The sequence below is a fragment of the Citrus clementina genome, unplaced genomic scaffold (genome assembly GCF_000493195.1).
Source record: "Citrus clementina cultivar Clemenules unplaced genomic scaffold, Citrus_clementina_v1.0 scaffold_5, whole genome shotgun sequence".
Classification (NCBI taxonomy): domain Eukaryota; kingdom Viridiplantae; phylum Streptophyta; class Magnoliopsida; order Sapindales; family Rutaceae; genus Citrus; species Citrus x clementina.
The window spans coordinates 40,725,956-40,738,931 of record NW_006262201.1 but is presented as its reverse complement, the minus strand read 5'-3'; the positions used below and the strand labels follow the sequence as shown (position 1 = coordinate 40,738,931).

At 34.5% G+C, this 12,976-nt stretch overlaps 2 protein-coding genes across 3 annotated transcripts; both read left to right on the top strand.

Moving 5' to 3' along the window:
* Window positions 1-2,634: 2,634 nt before the first annotated feature.
* LOC18042664 (E3 ubiquitin-protein ligase RNF185) lies at window positions 2,635-4,237 on the top strand. 2 transcript variants are annotated; one of them, XM_006434862.2, is made up of 2 exons: window positions 2,635-2,750; window positions 3,246-4,237. In XM_006434862.2, exon 2 carries the CDS (start codon window positions 3,248-3,250, stop codon window positions 3,935-3,937), a length of 690 nt encoding a protein of 229 aa, XP_006434925.1. In that variant the 5' UTR covers window positions 2,635-2,750; window positions 3,246-3,247; the 3' UTR covers window positions 3,938-4,237. The 2 variants fall into 2 exon arrangements, with proteins under 2 accessions (XP_006434925.1, XP_006434924.1); XM_006434861.2 differs by having other exon boundaries at window positions 3,223-4,237.
* A 5,451-nt stretch (window positions 4,238-9,688) lies between these two features.
* LOC18042663 (probable galacturonosyltransferase-like 1) lies at window positions 9,689-11,183 on the top strand. The gene has a single exon (XM_006434860.2). The coding sequence runs from the start codon at window positions 9,801-9,803 to the stop codon at window positions 10,863-10,865; it is 1,065 nt and encodes a 354-aa protein (XP_006434923.1). The 5' UTR covers window positions 9,689-9,800; the 3' UTR covers window positions 10,866-11,183.
* The last annotated feature ends 1,793 nt before the right edge of the window (window positions 11,184-12,976 follow it).

The following is a 12,976-nucleotide window of genomic DNA, read 5'->3' as shown; positions in this document are numbered from 1 at the left end:
CTGAATAAAAAGGTAAAGGAAAAGCTTTTATATACACGTAAATGCTGGTGATTTTGTTGCCACTTTTTGTGGGCTGAGAATTGAGTCTCTTTTGGTCGATTAGCTAGGACATACATAAAATTAAGTATAAAAGGTGATATTTGATTTTAAAAAAAATGATACAATGTGATAGTAGTAGAATGGAGAGAAGAGGAGAGGAGAGTAAATGAGACGGACGGAGAGCAAAATTAAATTAAATTATTTTTTTTTTGATATTAAATTCTGAAGGAAAAGAATATTACAAATTTTCCTCTTGAACAAATTTACCTTTTGCCTTATATACTGAATTTTCAACATTATTTAGAAATATAATTTAAAAAAAAATACTCTATGAATTGATTTAGTGCCTGTTTGGTATGGCTTATTTAAGAGCCATAAGTGCTTATTTAATCGCATAAGCACTTTTTAAAATTTTTTATGGTGTTTGGTTATTTTTTTAGTAGAGTTTTTTTTTAGCTTAAATAAGCTAATTTACCTCTACTAGCAAAAGCCCAAAATTTGAGCTTTTGGGAGTAGAGATTAGAGAGCTTTTCCAAAAAATATATAATATAAAAAATATCACACATTTTAATGGTTCAAAAGTGCTTTTTTTAATGACAACCAAACACCTAATGACTTTTTGCCCAAAAGCTCTATTGATATAAGCTCTACTGCTATAAGCTCTATTGTTATAAGCTATATTTAATAAGCTGTATCAAACGGAGCCTTAATCTAAAATTAAACTATTGGTAAATAAAAGAGGTTAAAATATTGTACTATAATTAACTAATATTATTTTAAAATCAATTTAACCAATACCATTTATTGTATAATTCAATTTATTTTCTAAATAAATAATTATTTTAATAGCTGCCAAACGACCATCGGACAATCTCTGGACCACCATCCAAACATAATTTTTCATTCCAAAATTACATCAAAATGATCAGAAACTAACAAACTAATCATCAGAGGAGTAATTTTGTCAAAAATACTATAACTGCATTGGAAATGGAAGAGTGAAAATGTTCTCAAATATTTAAATCGAGGTTTGGCTCAAAAAAGACACCTAATGTCATTTTTAACTCTTTAAAGTTGTAAATCAGCTGCCAACAATTCAATTGATACCAAAATTGATAAATAAATATGTCAATGGCGGCAGTCCGATAACAACATCGTTACTATTCTCTAATATTACTTATTTCAAATTAATTAAAGAATAAATGTAATTGTATCAATTAAACTATTTAACGTGTTGTTTTAACTTATTGAAAGGATAATATTGAAACTTTTGTTCTAAATTTGGCTAGGAATTTGGACTCCTTACCATCAAAATTCCTTAATTTCATGGATTTTAAGGAATTTATAGAAGAATTTTAATTTATCTCCTTTCCATCTTCCTTTCAAACCATCCAAACATCTCCTAAAGTGTTTCAACTAAGATAGTGTTTGTTTTTTTTTTTTTTTTAAATCTAAATGCGTGTGAAATTTTTTGAAGTCTTAATGAATCTAAATATAAATATCTAAATAATATATTTGTTTTTCTTTTTTAAATATATGAATATGAGTAGTATTTTATTTATTTTTATAAATAAAAATTTTAAATATAGCTATTTGACGTTTATATCCTTACAAATCAAAATTAAAAAAAGGGATTAGATTTTATAGTTTAGGAAATAAATATATTTTATAGATATTTTTTTAAATATAATATTTATTTATCATTCAGACTTTTTTTATTCAAATAAAAGTCACAAAAGTTTAAAATTTTTTAAGATATAAATGTTTTAAATCAGACACAAGTTACAAAAACAAACTGATAAATTTAAAAAAAAAATTCATACTTCCGACGTTTAACAACCCTAAGTAATGATAATAATAATATGTTTTTTTTATCTATTTGCTGCGCATAGCCGAAATAGTTGAAAAAAAAAATCCATATTTATATATTAATTGAGTCTGTACAACAAAGTTCTAGAAAATGACATAAGAAATAAAAATGACAAATCCATAACCTGTCCTCAATGAAACTCCGACCATGTAATAAAATAAAATTCCTGCATGGTTTTGTTCTTTTCTTTTCTTTTTTTAAGGAAAATATGTTAATGTCAATAATGGTAGACAATATAGTATGAGTGAAAAGTAAAATCCGCCAAGTTTAGAAAGATGTTTGTTTAATTTAATGAATATTTAATGCTTAAGAATTTCTTGCAAGCGACAAAGCTTACACCCTGTTTTAACCGCATGCGTCACATGTGGACGGACAAAAGTGACGTTACTAGAGCCTGGTCAATTTGACACCCTAGTTGGGTCGCCCGTTGTTGCTTGTGAGCTGTGAGTCCTAGATTGGGCTAGCGTCAGTTTTGGACCAAATCGAGTATCTCTATCATTGCGATGCATGGGCCGATGCTGTCGGTTATTTTTGTATGATCACGGCTGGTCAAAGTGATTTCAGTCGGTAAAGGCTGTTTTAAGCCGTTGATAGTTAATACAAAACACGCCCGGATCTATCGGACGGTCAGTTAGCGAACGGGTACAATGAGCCATTAGATTTACGCCAGCTGGACGGCTGGCGCTTTTCCACCGTCTTTCTCTCTCCATGAAGTCGTAAAATGAACGTCGCGTTTATTCCAAAGGAAATTCTTACAACAACAAAGTTTCTCCCAGCCTCTGTTTTGACTTTGTGGATCGATCGATTCGCAAATCGGTCGGTCGATTTCTTCATTTTGAAGGTCAGTACTTTCTCACTTTATTCCTTTGTTTTTTAAATAATTTGGATTAATATTGATCTTTTATTTATGTTTATTTGCATATAAATTTGATTACTCATTTCCAGTTTTGTTTTGAGCCAAGTGATATGGTATGTCAGATTGTGATTTCTTGAAAGATCTGGAATATTGGTGGTTGAATTTGTTCCGTTTGTCTTTTTAATCAAAATTATGCGCTATATTATCATCAGAAAATACGGTAGAAAATTGAATAAATTTCCTTTCAAAGATCCTGAGAGTTTTGATTTGTAGTGAGGTTTTGATAAATTTTTGTGAATCACTGTAATAGCGTAAGGATATTCTGATCTTAAATTTGTTGCTTCGTTTAAATGGATGGTGTTGATTTTGTGTTCTTTGTTTTACATAATTTATTTTTCAGATTAAGATACCAAAAATCTTTTATTTCGTGTTAATCTATTTTAATCTGATCAAATAGGCATTTGGGTTTTTGAAATCTAGTGATGGCAAGTAGTTTTGGGGAATCAACAAGCAGGTCGGCCCAAAACCCTTATTCTAACAACAATAGTAATAGTGAAGCTGGTAACTTCGAATGCAATATTTGCTTTGACTTAGCTCAAGATCCTATTGTAACTTTGTGCGGTCATCTTTTCTGCTGGCCCTGCCTTTACAAATGGCTCCACGGTCACTCAAATTATCGGGAGTGCCCAGTGTGTAAGGCCACAATTGAGGAGGAGAAGCTCGTGCCCTTGTATGGCAGGGGAAAATCATCAACTGACCCCAGATCAAAATCCATCCCTGGTGTTAATATTCCGAACCGTCCTACAGGGCAGAGGCCTGAAACTGCTCCTCCACCAGAGCCAAGTCATTTTCAGCATCAACATGGATTTGGCTTTATGGGAGGCTTAGGTGGGTTTGCTCCAATGGCCGCAGCAAGATTTGGGAATTTCACTTTATCTGCAGCTTTTGGTGGCCTCATCCCTCCATTATTTAATCTTCAAGTGCATGGATTCCCAGATCCTACCATGTATGGTCCAGCTGCCAGCTTTCCTTATGGGTTTACGAATTCGTTTCATGGTGGTCATGCACATGGATATCCACAGCATACGGGTCAGGGGCAACAGGATTATTATCTGAAAAGACTGCTTTTGTTTATTGGTTTTTGTGTTCTCCTTGTGCTTATTTGGCAGTAGACATCTGCAATTTGTCCGGAACTGCTAGCAGATGTTTAGGCATGTCAATTTTATATGTCTGTCAATCTGTTAGTTGGGATTCTCTTACCTTTTTCTGTTTTTTTTTTTTTTCCTTAGATGACTGGTGAATTGTTTATATCATACTTCTAGAGCTCTTTTAGTTTCTTTGATGGTTATTATCAGCATGTGGAATGCTGATTGTATAAATTTTTCTTGTGAAAGATCAGTTGCTTTCTGCCTCTCATATGGCTGGAATGAATCGTAATTGCAGAGTCTAGTGCACTCTACATTCCTTTGTCATTGTTTAGCATTTTGTTCTATATATTAGTGGAATGTCAATGTTTGATTGTATTAGAAACATATTGTTTCGGCATGGATTTTCACCGTTTTTCCTTTGTTCAATGTGGTGGTCATAGAATGATGGTAGGGAAAGAGTATGCACCGTAGGAAAATAGCTTCCGCAAAATCAGTAAGTGATGGATTGCTTTTTTTTTAAATACTTTTATTCTAACCTTAAGACTTAAAATATGACTTCCTTTTAATATCCTTCTCCTTTGTATGACTTGGGGCAATGCTGAAATTTAATATTCCTACCATGTTCTAATAGGGTGTTTATACTGTTTCTGGTATTTGTTGGACAATTCCGAAGTGGACCATTGAGCGAATGGAGCTTTTCTGAGATTAAAATTTTAGCATGTCATCTATCCAGGTTATGTCTTCTTTATCAAGATTATAAGACCATGATCAGTAACCCACTTTCAAAGATTATCTATGTAGACCGTTTGCTTTTACTAATTTAGAGTCCGATCTTTATTATTGAGTTGTGGTTTAGATAGATTTTGATCTCTCTCTCTTTTCTGACCGAATTGCTGATAAGTTATGTTATCAAAGCGGATTTGTTTTCTTGCATTCATGTGATTAAGGAACAAAAGCATTTCAAATTCTAATAGAATGTTCAAATGTTCGGTGATGAAATTGAATGGATGACTGAATCTGCAGATTATTTGGGTACCCAACCGGGAATATAAAATTTCATGACATTTCATTTTGTTTTAAATGCTCAAAGGCAAGCCTTTAGGTTGTTTTATAAAGCACTCTTGAGTTATCCAGTAGCTGGGAAGCTACTAGGAAATGCCCACAGCTATATGTGCATTGGTCAAGTTGTTTGCTCTTAACCAGAAATTAGCATCGGTCGATCCAGAAGCAATAGAAATTTTCTCTACAGCATAATTGCTTTAGTACGTTATTGTCTCAACAGAGACGGTAGGCCACAATACAATTAAAGCAATTGTTGCTGTTTTGTTTATTTTACGAGGAAGTGGTCCTCAAATGGCTTTTGGCACGAACTTTTGATAGGTTTCACAAATGTTGTGATCCAAAGATAAATGTCATATCGTGGCCCCCGAATTCCAAATCCTCATCTCTTTTTAGGCACATGGGATGCTTAATTAAGAGTTTGAGACCCCGGATACATGTTAGATTTTTATTTGTGCATCTGTTAGGGCAGTTTTGTTTCCATTTTTAACCGAGAGCTTCGGTTTCTATGCTGCTCTTTACTTGCGATGTTTTGCTGGGTTGTGGAATATATTTACAGTAATAAATTACCTTCTTTAATTTCATTTAATTCTTTATTTGTTGTTTTCGACCGGTCTTGGTTTCTTAACTTTCTATTCATGTGCTTCAATATATGAATTCGGGTAGTCAATCTTATTCTTTTACATTTATTAAAACGAATTTGGTGTTCCGGATAAAAGGAATTTTCTAAATAATAAAGAGTAAAGATGTCACAATATAGTATATATAATTTAGTCAGATATGCCTTTAAGGATGCTTGACGGCGTGATTTTTAAGTTGTTTTATTTAATTGGTCATATGAGTTTAGTAGTGTAGGTATCAAAAAATATAACCACTTACACCGCACCACATGTCCCTTAAAACTTATTAATTTCAAAATCATTTGCATTTCATATTGATCTCGTATTAAAGAACGATATAACCGAGTTCGAATTAATTTTGGATTACAAGTCAATATCACATGAAACTTGCATTTAAACCCATATTTGAGATTCATGATCATTGGATGATTCACATAGAAAGCAAGAAAAAAAAAAAAAAACAAATGACAATCAATTCGAAAAAGTTGATAAGTAATAGCATGTGGTTACTAACATAACCACATATTGAGAGCTCGAATATGGATAAAACAATTATTAAATTTAATGGCCCGAATCAAACTAAAAGAATGAATGGTGAGGATTCTAATATGAAATAGTATTTTTCCTCCAATCTTTCATCTCTCAGTCTATAAATAGGATCAAAATACAGATATAAATTTAGCTTCAAAATCTCTAAATACTTACTTGAGTGTTAGAGTGTCTTTTGCCGGCACACATTCGAGTCAAATTAATCAATTTCAGAATTAAGAGCTTAATCCAAAATATCCAAGAGAAATCACGTATTATTCTCGATTACTCTACTTCAAATTTTCTTGCATCTTAAGAGTGGAGGTTTAAGGACCTTCAATGGCACTGATTGTGGGGATCGAATCCACCACTACTTGGCTAAAGAGTCTTCCGGGAGGTAGGGGATTAAATTCCCTACCTTGCGAAAAAAAAAAAAAAGTTGGTGAGATTAGTTCCTTTATTATTCTATATACACTCGTGTAGGCTATTGTTTTGGACTTTGGAGAGTTTAGAGATTGATTCTTACAAAAAAAATACTGATGTGTTAAGAATATAATTAGTTATTGTCTTGAAAAGCATGCGAAGCCTAAAATATTCCAACAACACTTAAAACAGGTGGGGCTATTTGAAAATCAAATGAATCTACTTAATGGATTTAATTAAATACTCTTCTAACCCGTATCTTCATAATGTCCATTAATGAATTTACTACTAGGGACAGAATTATACAATTAAATTAAATATTTTATTCTCCACACTCATTTTAAAACTCCTTTTCTCTCTCTCTCTCATATTTTTACGAATGTCCATACACAGTACAAATAAAGCCAACTTTTGGAATGAGATTTTTATGTTGTAAAATCTTTGATTTTCCAATTAATTGAGAGTCTTAGCTTTTCTAAGGGCAAGGGAATTCATAATGTATGGCTAATTACAAAACTCACGGCAACGCGATGGCTTCAAGCCTCCAACAAATAATATATATATTGGGGCTAGAGAGAAAAGGCTATTTCTTCAAATTTTGATTTGATTTGTTCAAATTTTGTATTATACGCATATTTGTTTGTATAATTAATTGTTTAAATTCAATCCCAACTGCTTAATTTTGTTAAGTTAAACTGAAAACTCTAATAAGCTATGTTAATGATTTTTAATGTGTATATTTAGTAAATACATTAGGAAATTTTTTTCTCTTGTTAAAGATATATTTGATATTTAGTTGGGTTTGTGGAGTAAAATATCAATTTTTAAATTTTAACGATGGATTTACAAAATAAATAGATTTAGAGAATATTTTAATGAGTACAAATAGCTCTCGTCCCCTAAAGAATGCCAATGGTACGGAGGCTTACAAAGTAAATGACATTATTAACAAAAAGATTAAGACTTACGGAATGATGACTACCTGATCGGTCAAATAAAACGAAGGAGAGGAATTTCGGAAGCTTCTTCGAAAGCGACGGGTAAAAGTCCAGGAAATCGGCCTATGACTAGTAGTCGTTAGAATCAACCCTACTACATTACAAGTACTTAAAATTTATGAACGTAATAAATAAATAGCTGACAGAGTAAATTGCACCGAGCAGTGAGCAGGGCAGGGCACCGACGTGTACGTACGTACTCGTCGACAAGGATCAAGGATCATGGGCATGTGCGGGGTTGATGTAGCTTGACTTTTGGGGCACTCATCATGACCCACGCGCGTTGAGATTGTGGGTCAGGTGTCCGTGTCGGTGCCTGTAGAAACTGTCAACGTTACTCATTAACATCTTACTGCATCTACAATGCCCTTGAATTTGTCATAACGCCAAATAATAGTGAAGATAAAAAAGAACTCCTCATCATCATCTCTTTCAATCCCATGAGTTGCAATGAGTGTTTTAGGATTTGGTTTGCTAACATTGTACCTGGCACTAGTTCTTATTTTGCTTGCTATATGCATCTTCTTGGTTCTCACTGTCCCTCATTGCTGCAGTGAGTTATGACAGTCATGGGTTCTACAACTTGCATACTAATACATACACACACACACACACACACACACACACACACACACACACACACACACACTGGTACATTTATTAATAGCCAGGCAAGACAAGGGCTAAAATTATGAAGTCATGTAAAATTGTAAGTAGGTAGCTGGTCCTGGAAATAAATCTCTCCGATAATGATGAAAAGAAGAATACAATTTATTGGAAACTCCCGAGTAGAGAAGGAATATTGGAGATTGATATTTTATTGCGGATGGGGTCATTCTCCGGAGAAGTATTTGGTTAGAGTTTCGTACTCACAAAGTCAAATCAATATTTATTTCATTGAAGCGGACTTAGTCGAATGGACTATTTAATTACTTTATGATCGGCAGGAAATTTTTTTTTTTTTTGGCTATATAATTACGTAATCAGCACACTGCACAGATATATAAATGTTACCAACAAGCGAAGACCAAAACGTAGGTTAGTCTATCCGAGATTGGTACCTTTCTGACTGCTATAGCTGTTTACTCTGAGGATTTACGCACAAAGCCAGCTCTAATTAATTCGTGAAAGTGAACAAAAATACAGCACTCATAGTTGAATTTTCCTACGTCGTCATACCCTCTATTACGTCTTGTAGTTGTTGGTAATAACAAGGCATTTGAGTGGCCTTTAGCCAGAATTCATTTAATTTAAGCTGATTAATTATTATACATGTGCGTGAGAGCAAACTTGGTCGTAAAGCATGATTATTTGGTTGCTCGAGCATTGTTTTCCCCGTGCGTGGTAGTTCAACGTGTGTAGAAGAGAGAAAGAAGAAAAAAAAAAAAATGCTACATGATAATGAAGCATCACCCAAAAATGTTATATTTGAATAATTATTTTCCTTTCAAATTAATCAATTGCAGCTTCACAGCTTGCGGAACCACAATTTCCTTCTTTTTTTGGCTTTTTTATTTATTTATTTATTTATTTAGAGGGTGGGTTATACTTATACAATATAGGTTATAACCAACATGAAGAAAGGCGACCTCCAGCACTTCACTGTCTCAGTTTTCTTCAGCAAAAATGAAGCAACCCTCATTTTCAAGTCATTTCTCCATTTCATTGATGGGGTATATTTCAATTTCCATAACGAGTTTCCCCCCAATTTTTTAATAAGTAACAACATCAGGGAAAGCTATGGCTTTGGCAGTATATCTCCGGAGCTGAAAAGTTTGTAATTTTCATATGGCGTGACATAGGAAAATGGAACAACTTTAATTGAACCGTCAATTATTTACCTCAAAAGTTATTCACCACTAGCTTGAAAAAGAAAATATCTCGAATATTATAATTTCATTTAATAAAAGACAAGCCTTCCATCACATTAATTCTCGTGTATATATTGTTCAATCTGAATTTTGTATAATTAAGAAATTATTACTTAAAAGGAAGATAGATAGAGATGTAGGACCTTACAGGACTCATAACCAAATGTGAATTCGTCGAGCTTCCTTTGAGAAAATTCTTGACCAAGCTCTACATTAAGCCCAGCCACCTTTCTATTTTATTTCCTTAAAAAAACAAAAAAAAAGGGGGGGGGGGGGGGGTTTCAAAACCGTGTTTTCAACTTTATAAGCTCTGTCAATAACACCCAACATCTCTCCCTCATAAATTCTTTCAAAATTAAAACCTTCACAATCACACACACTATCAGCTATGCCTCTTCGTCAATGTTTGTTCATCCTCTGGCTGATCGCTCTCGTTTTGGGGCTGGCAACCACAGCCAATGCTACCACCACAATCAGTCAACGATTCAAAGAAGCGCCACAATTCTACAACTCGCCGGACTGCCCCTCCATCAGCAGCATTGAATTCGAACTAGACGAAGGGGAAGAGCACATTTTTTGTTCGGACGAGGCAGTCCACGTGGCAATGACCCTGGACAGTGCATACATCCGTGGCTCCATGGCGGCAATCCTCTCAGTACTCCAACACTCCTCCTGCCCTCAGAACATCGCCTTCCATTTCGTCACCTCGGCCAAGGCCAACGCGTCACTCCTACGCGCCACAATCTCCACCTCCTTCCCTTACCTGAAGTTCCGAGTCCACCCTTTCGACGACTCATCAGTGTCGGGTCTCATCTCCACGTCCATCCGGTCGGCCCTCGACTGCCCGCTAAACTACGCCCGGAGCTACTTAGCCAACCTCCTGCCTCTCTGCGTGCGACGTGTCGTCTACCTCGACTCAGATTTAGTGCTAGTGGACGACATCGCGAAACTGGCAGCTACTGATCTGGGCAACAGCTCGGTGCTGGCAGCTCCAGAATACTGCAACGCGAATTTCACATCGTATTTTACGCCAACGTTCTGGTCAAACCATGCACTGTCACTGACGTTCGCGAACAGGAAGGCGTGCTACTTCAACACGGGGGTGATGGTGATAGATCTTGATCGATGGAGGGCGGGGGATTACACGACCAAGATTGAAGAATGGATGGAGTTGCAGAAGAGGATGAGAATATACGAGCTGGGTTCGTTGCCGCCCTTCTTGTTGGTCTTTGCAGGCAACATAGCGCCGGTTGATCATCGCTGGAACCAGCACGGCCTTGGCGGAGATAATTTCAGAGGTCTTTGTAGGGATTTGCATCCGGGTCCAGTCAGCCTCCTGCATTGGAGCGGCAAAGGCAAGCCTTGGGCGAGGCTCGATGCTAACCGCCCCTGCCCTTTGGATGCGCTGTGGGCTCCTTATGATCTCTTGCACACTCCGTTCGCTTTGGATTGATCTTAATGGAAGCACTAGCCCAACGGGATCCCAGAATGCATGCCTTTGTAATTGTAGATTATACATACAGCGGGTATAATAATATACAATTTTTAATCAAGTGAATATTAATTACAAATTAAAATTGTTTGTAACATCAATAATTTCCAGGAGATGAACGAAACGAAATCGATGGGATTCATGATTTTCCATCTCCATCGAATTGTACCATAATTTTGTGTCGGAGTCATCTATCTTGCTGGCTTCATGAATCTTCTGTTTTTGTACTTTTTTGTACTGAGTAAAAATCAAAACATGAATGCGTAATTTGTAATTACATTTCCAGTCTTTATATATATATATATATATATATATATATATATATTTGTTACCATTTTGCTAATGAAATGTTATTTTCAATTTTGGAGCTAATTATTTATTTACTAATTCATTGCTTGAGAACGAAGAAGCCGGAGATTCTTCTATAAATTTAATGTGTGTGATAATGTGAATCTTACATTTACAGTTCAGATTTATTATTATTGTTATTCTTTCTTTTATTGCATTTATTTGGGCAGCGCTTTGGCTTTGCGGGATGGCGAAGATGCGGCTGGAAAGACAAATGGCCAGCTGATTAGACTCTTTATATAACCAAAATTAAGTAAAAGCATATACATATATATATATTGATTGTTTCCCTTAAAAAAAAAATATTTATCACCCGCGACATGATTATGAGACAAACACGTGTAATTTCAATATATATATATATATTTATGTCTGTGTGTGTATAATTTCTCATTGCTGTTGCCGGGTTGAATCTGCACGACATTCAATTATAATTCGATTCTATTCTTTATTCTACCAAACCCCACCATGTGCACTTGCTTTCTGATTCTAAAAATTAGAGTTCCCACTTCCCAGTAAAACAGAAATTGCTTAATGTGCATTCAATTTATGCAAGATTCATCACTTTAAAGGTAATTAAGGTAAACAAGATTGCCAGTTTTAGTGTAGAAATCTGTATTCATGATGAAGTCAATCCCAAAATGATTACGACAGGCTACAACTGCTGTTTGCCTGCCCCAATCATTCTAGCGTTACTATAAATGACAGCTAGTTCTCACGATAATTAACCTCTGAAAGAAAATTCTAAATCTGATTAATTAATTCCGACATATTTCAATTATATATACATATTGATTTGGATATATTTGATAACGATCTCTTCATATAACCAATAAGAATTAATGTGTATTATATTTATATGCTTTGTATGTCAATATAAACTTTACATTATTTATTATTATTATTTTCCCTGGTGAAAGAACATTATTGATTGGTTTGGTTAAATCGTGGCTTCCAATTATCATGACTCTTATCTCGTTTTGTCAACTAGAAGAACAAACTTTCAAATTTGCCACCCTGTAAGAATTTCTTTCATTTTTATATTAATATCAGAATCCCCCCAAAGAAAAAAAAAAAAGTGAAATTTGGAAGTGTCGGTAGAGGGAAGCCCGCCAAAGCGATCGAGATCAGCTTACATGGGATTCCCTGAGTGACGCGTGGCACGCATACGGCGAGTGATTTGAGAAGGGACCCACTTTAGCTTCTTATTGGTGTCCGCTACGACTTTGGGCGATGGTTAGTAGACTAGATCGAGATGTCTGTCACCTGTTAACTGTTATACGCCCCCACAACTTAAATCCGTAATGCCATTTCCGGTTGTACTAATGATGTACTTGCTTTCTGTATCAAAATAATAAATAATAATAATAATAATAATAATGTACTTACTTTCATCGATTCTTTTTAATTTTTATTTGTGTAGAAGAATCAACTTTTTAACTTTTGATACATGTAAATTATTATTTTTGTTTTTGTTTGTGTGATGAAACTTTTTACTATTATTTTTAATTGCTCATCTTTATAGTTAATAATAACTAATGTAATTGTTTAAGCAAAACTTCAAGTCAAATAAGAAGTTAATTTTGAAGAATATGAAGTACTTAAAAGGAAAAAAATCAATAATATAAGGATTTACAACAAAATAAATTTTATTAGTATAAAAAATTTATGTGAGAGTAGTGTTGCGCTATGGACGACGGGGAGGCTTTCATCTAATTTTAATT

Excerpts from the sequence above, each read along its gene's own strand:
- LOC18042664 (XM_006434862.2), top strand. The coding sequence starts at position 3,248 with ATGGCAAGTAGTTTTGGGGAATCAACAAGCAGGTCGGCCCAAAACCCT.
- LOC18042663 (XM_006434860.2), top strand. The coding sequence starts at position 9,801 with ATGCCTCTTCGTCAATGTTTGTTCATCCTCTGGCTGATCGCTCTCGTT.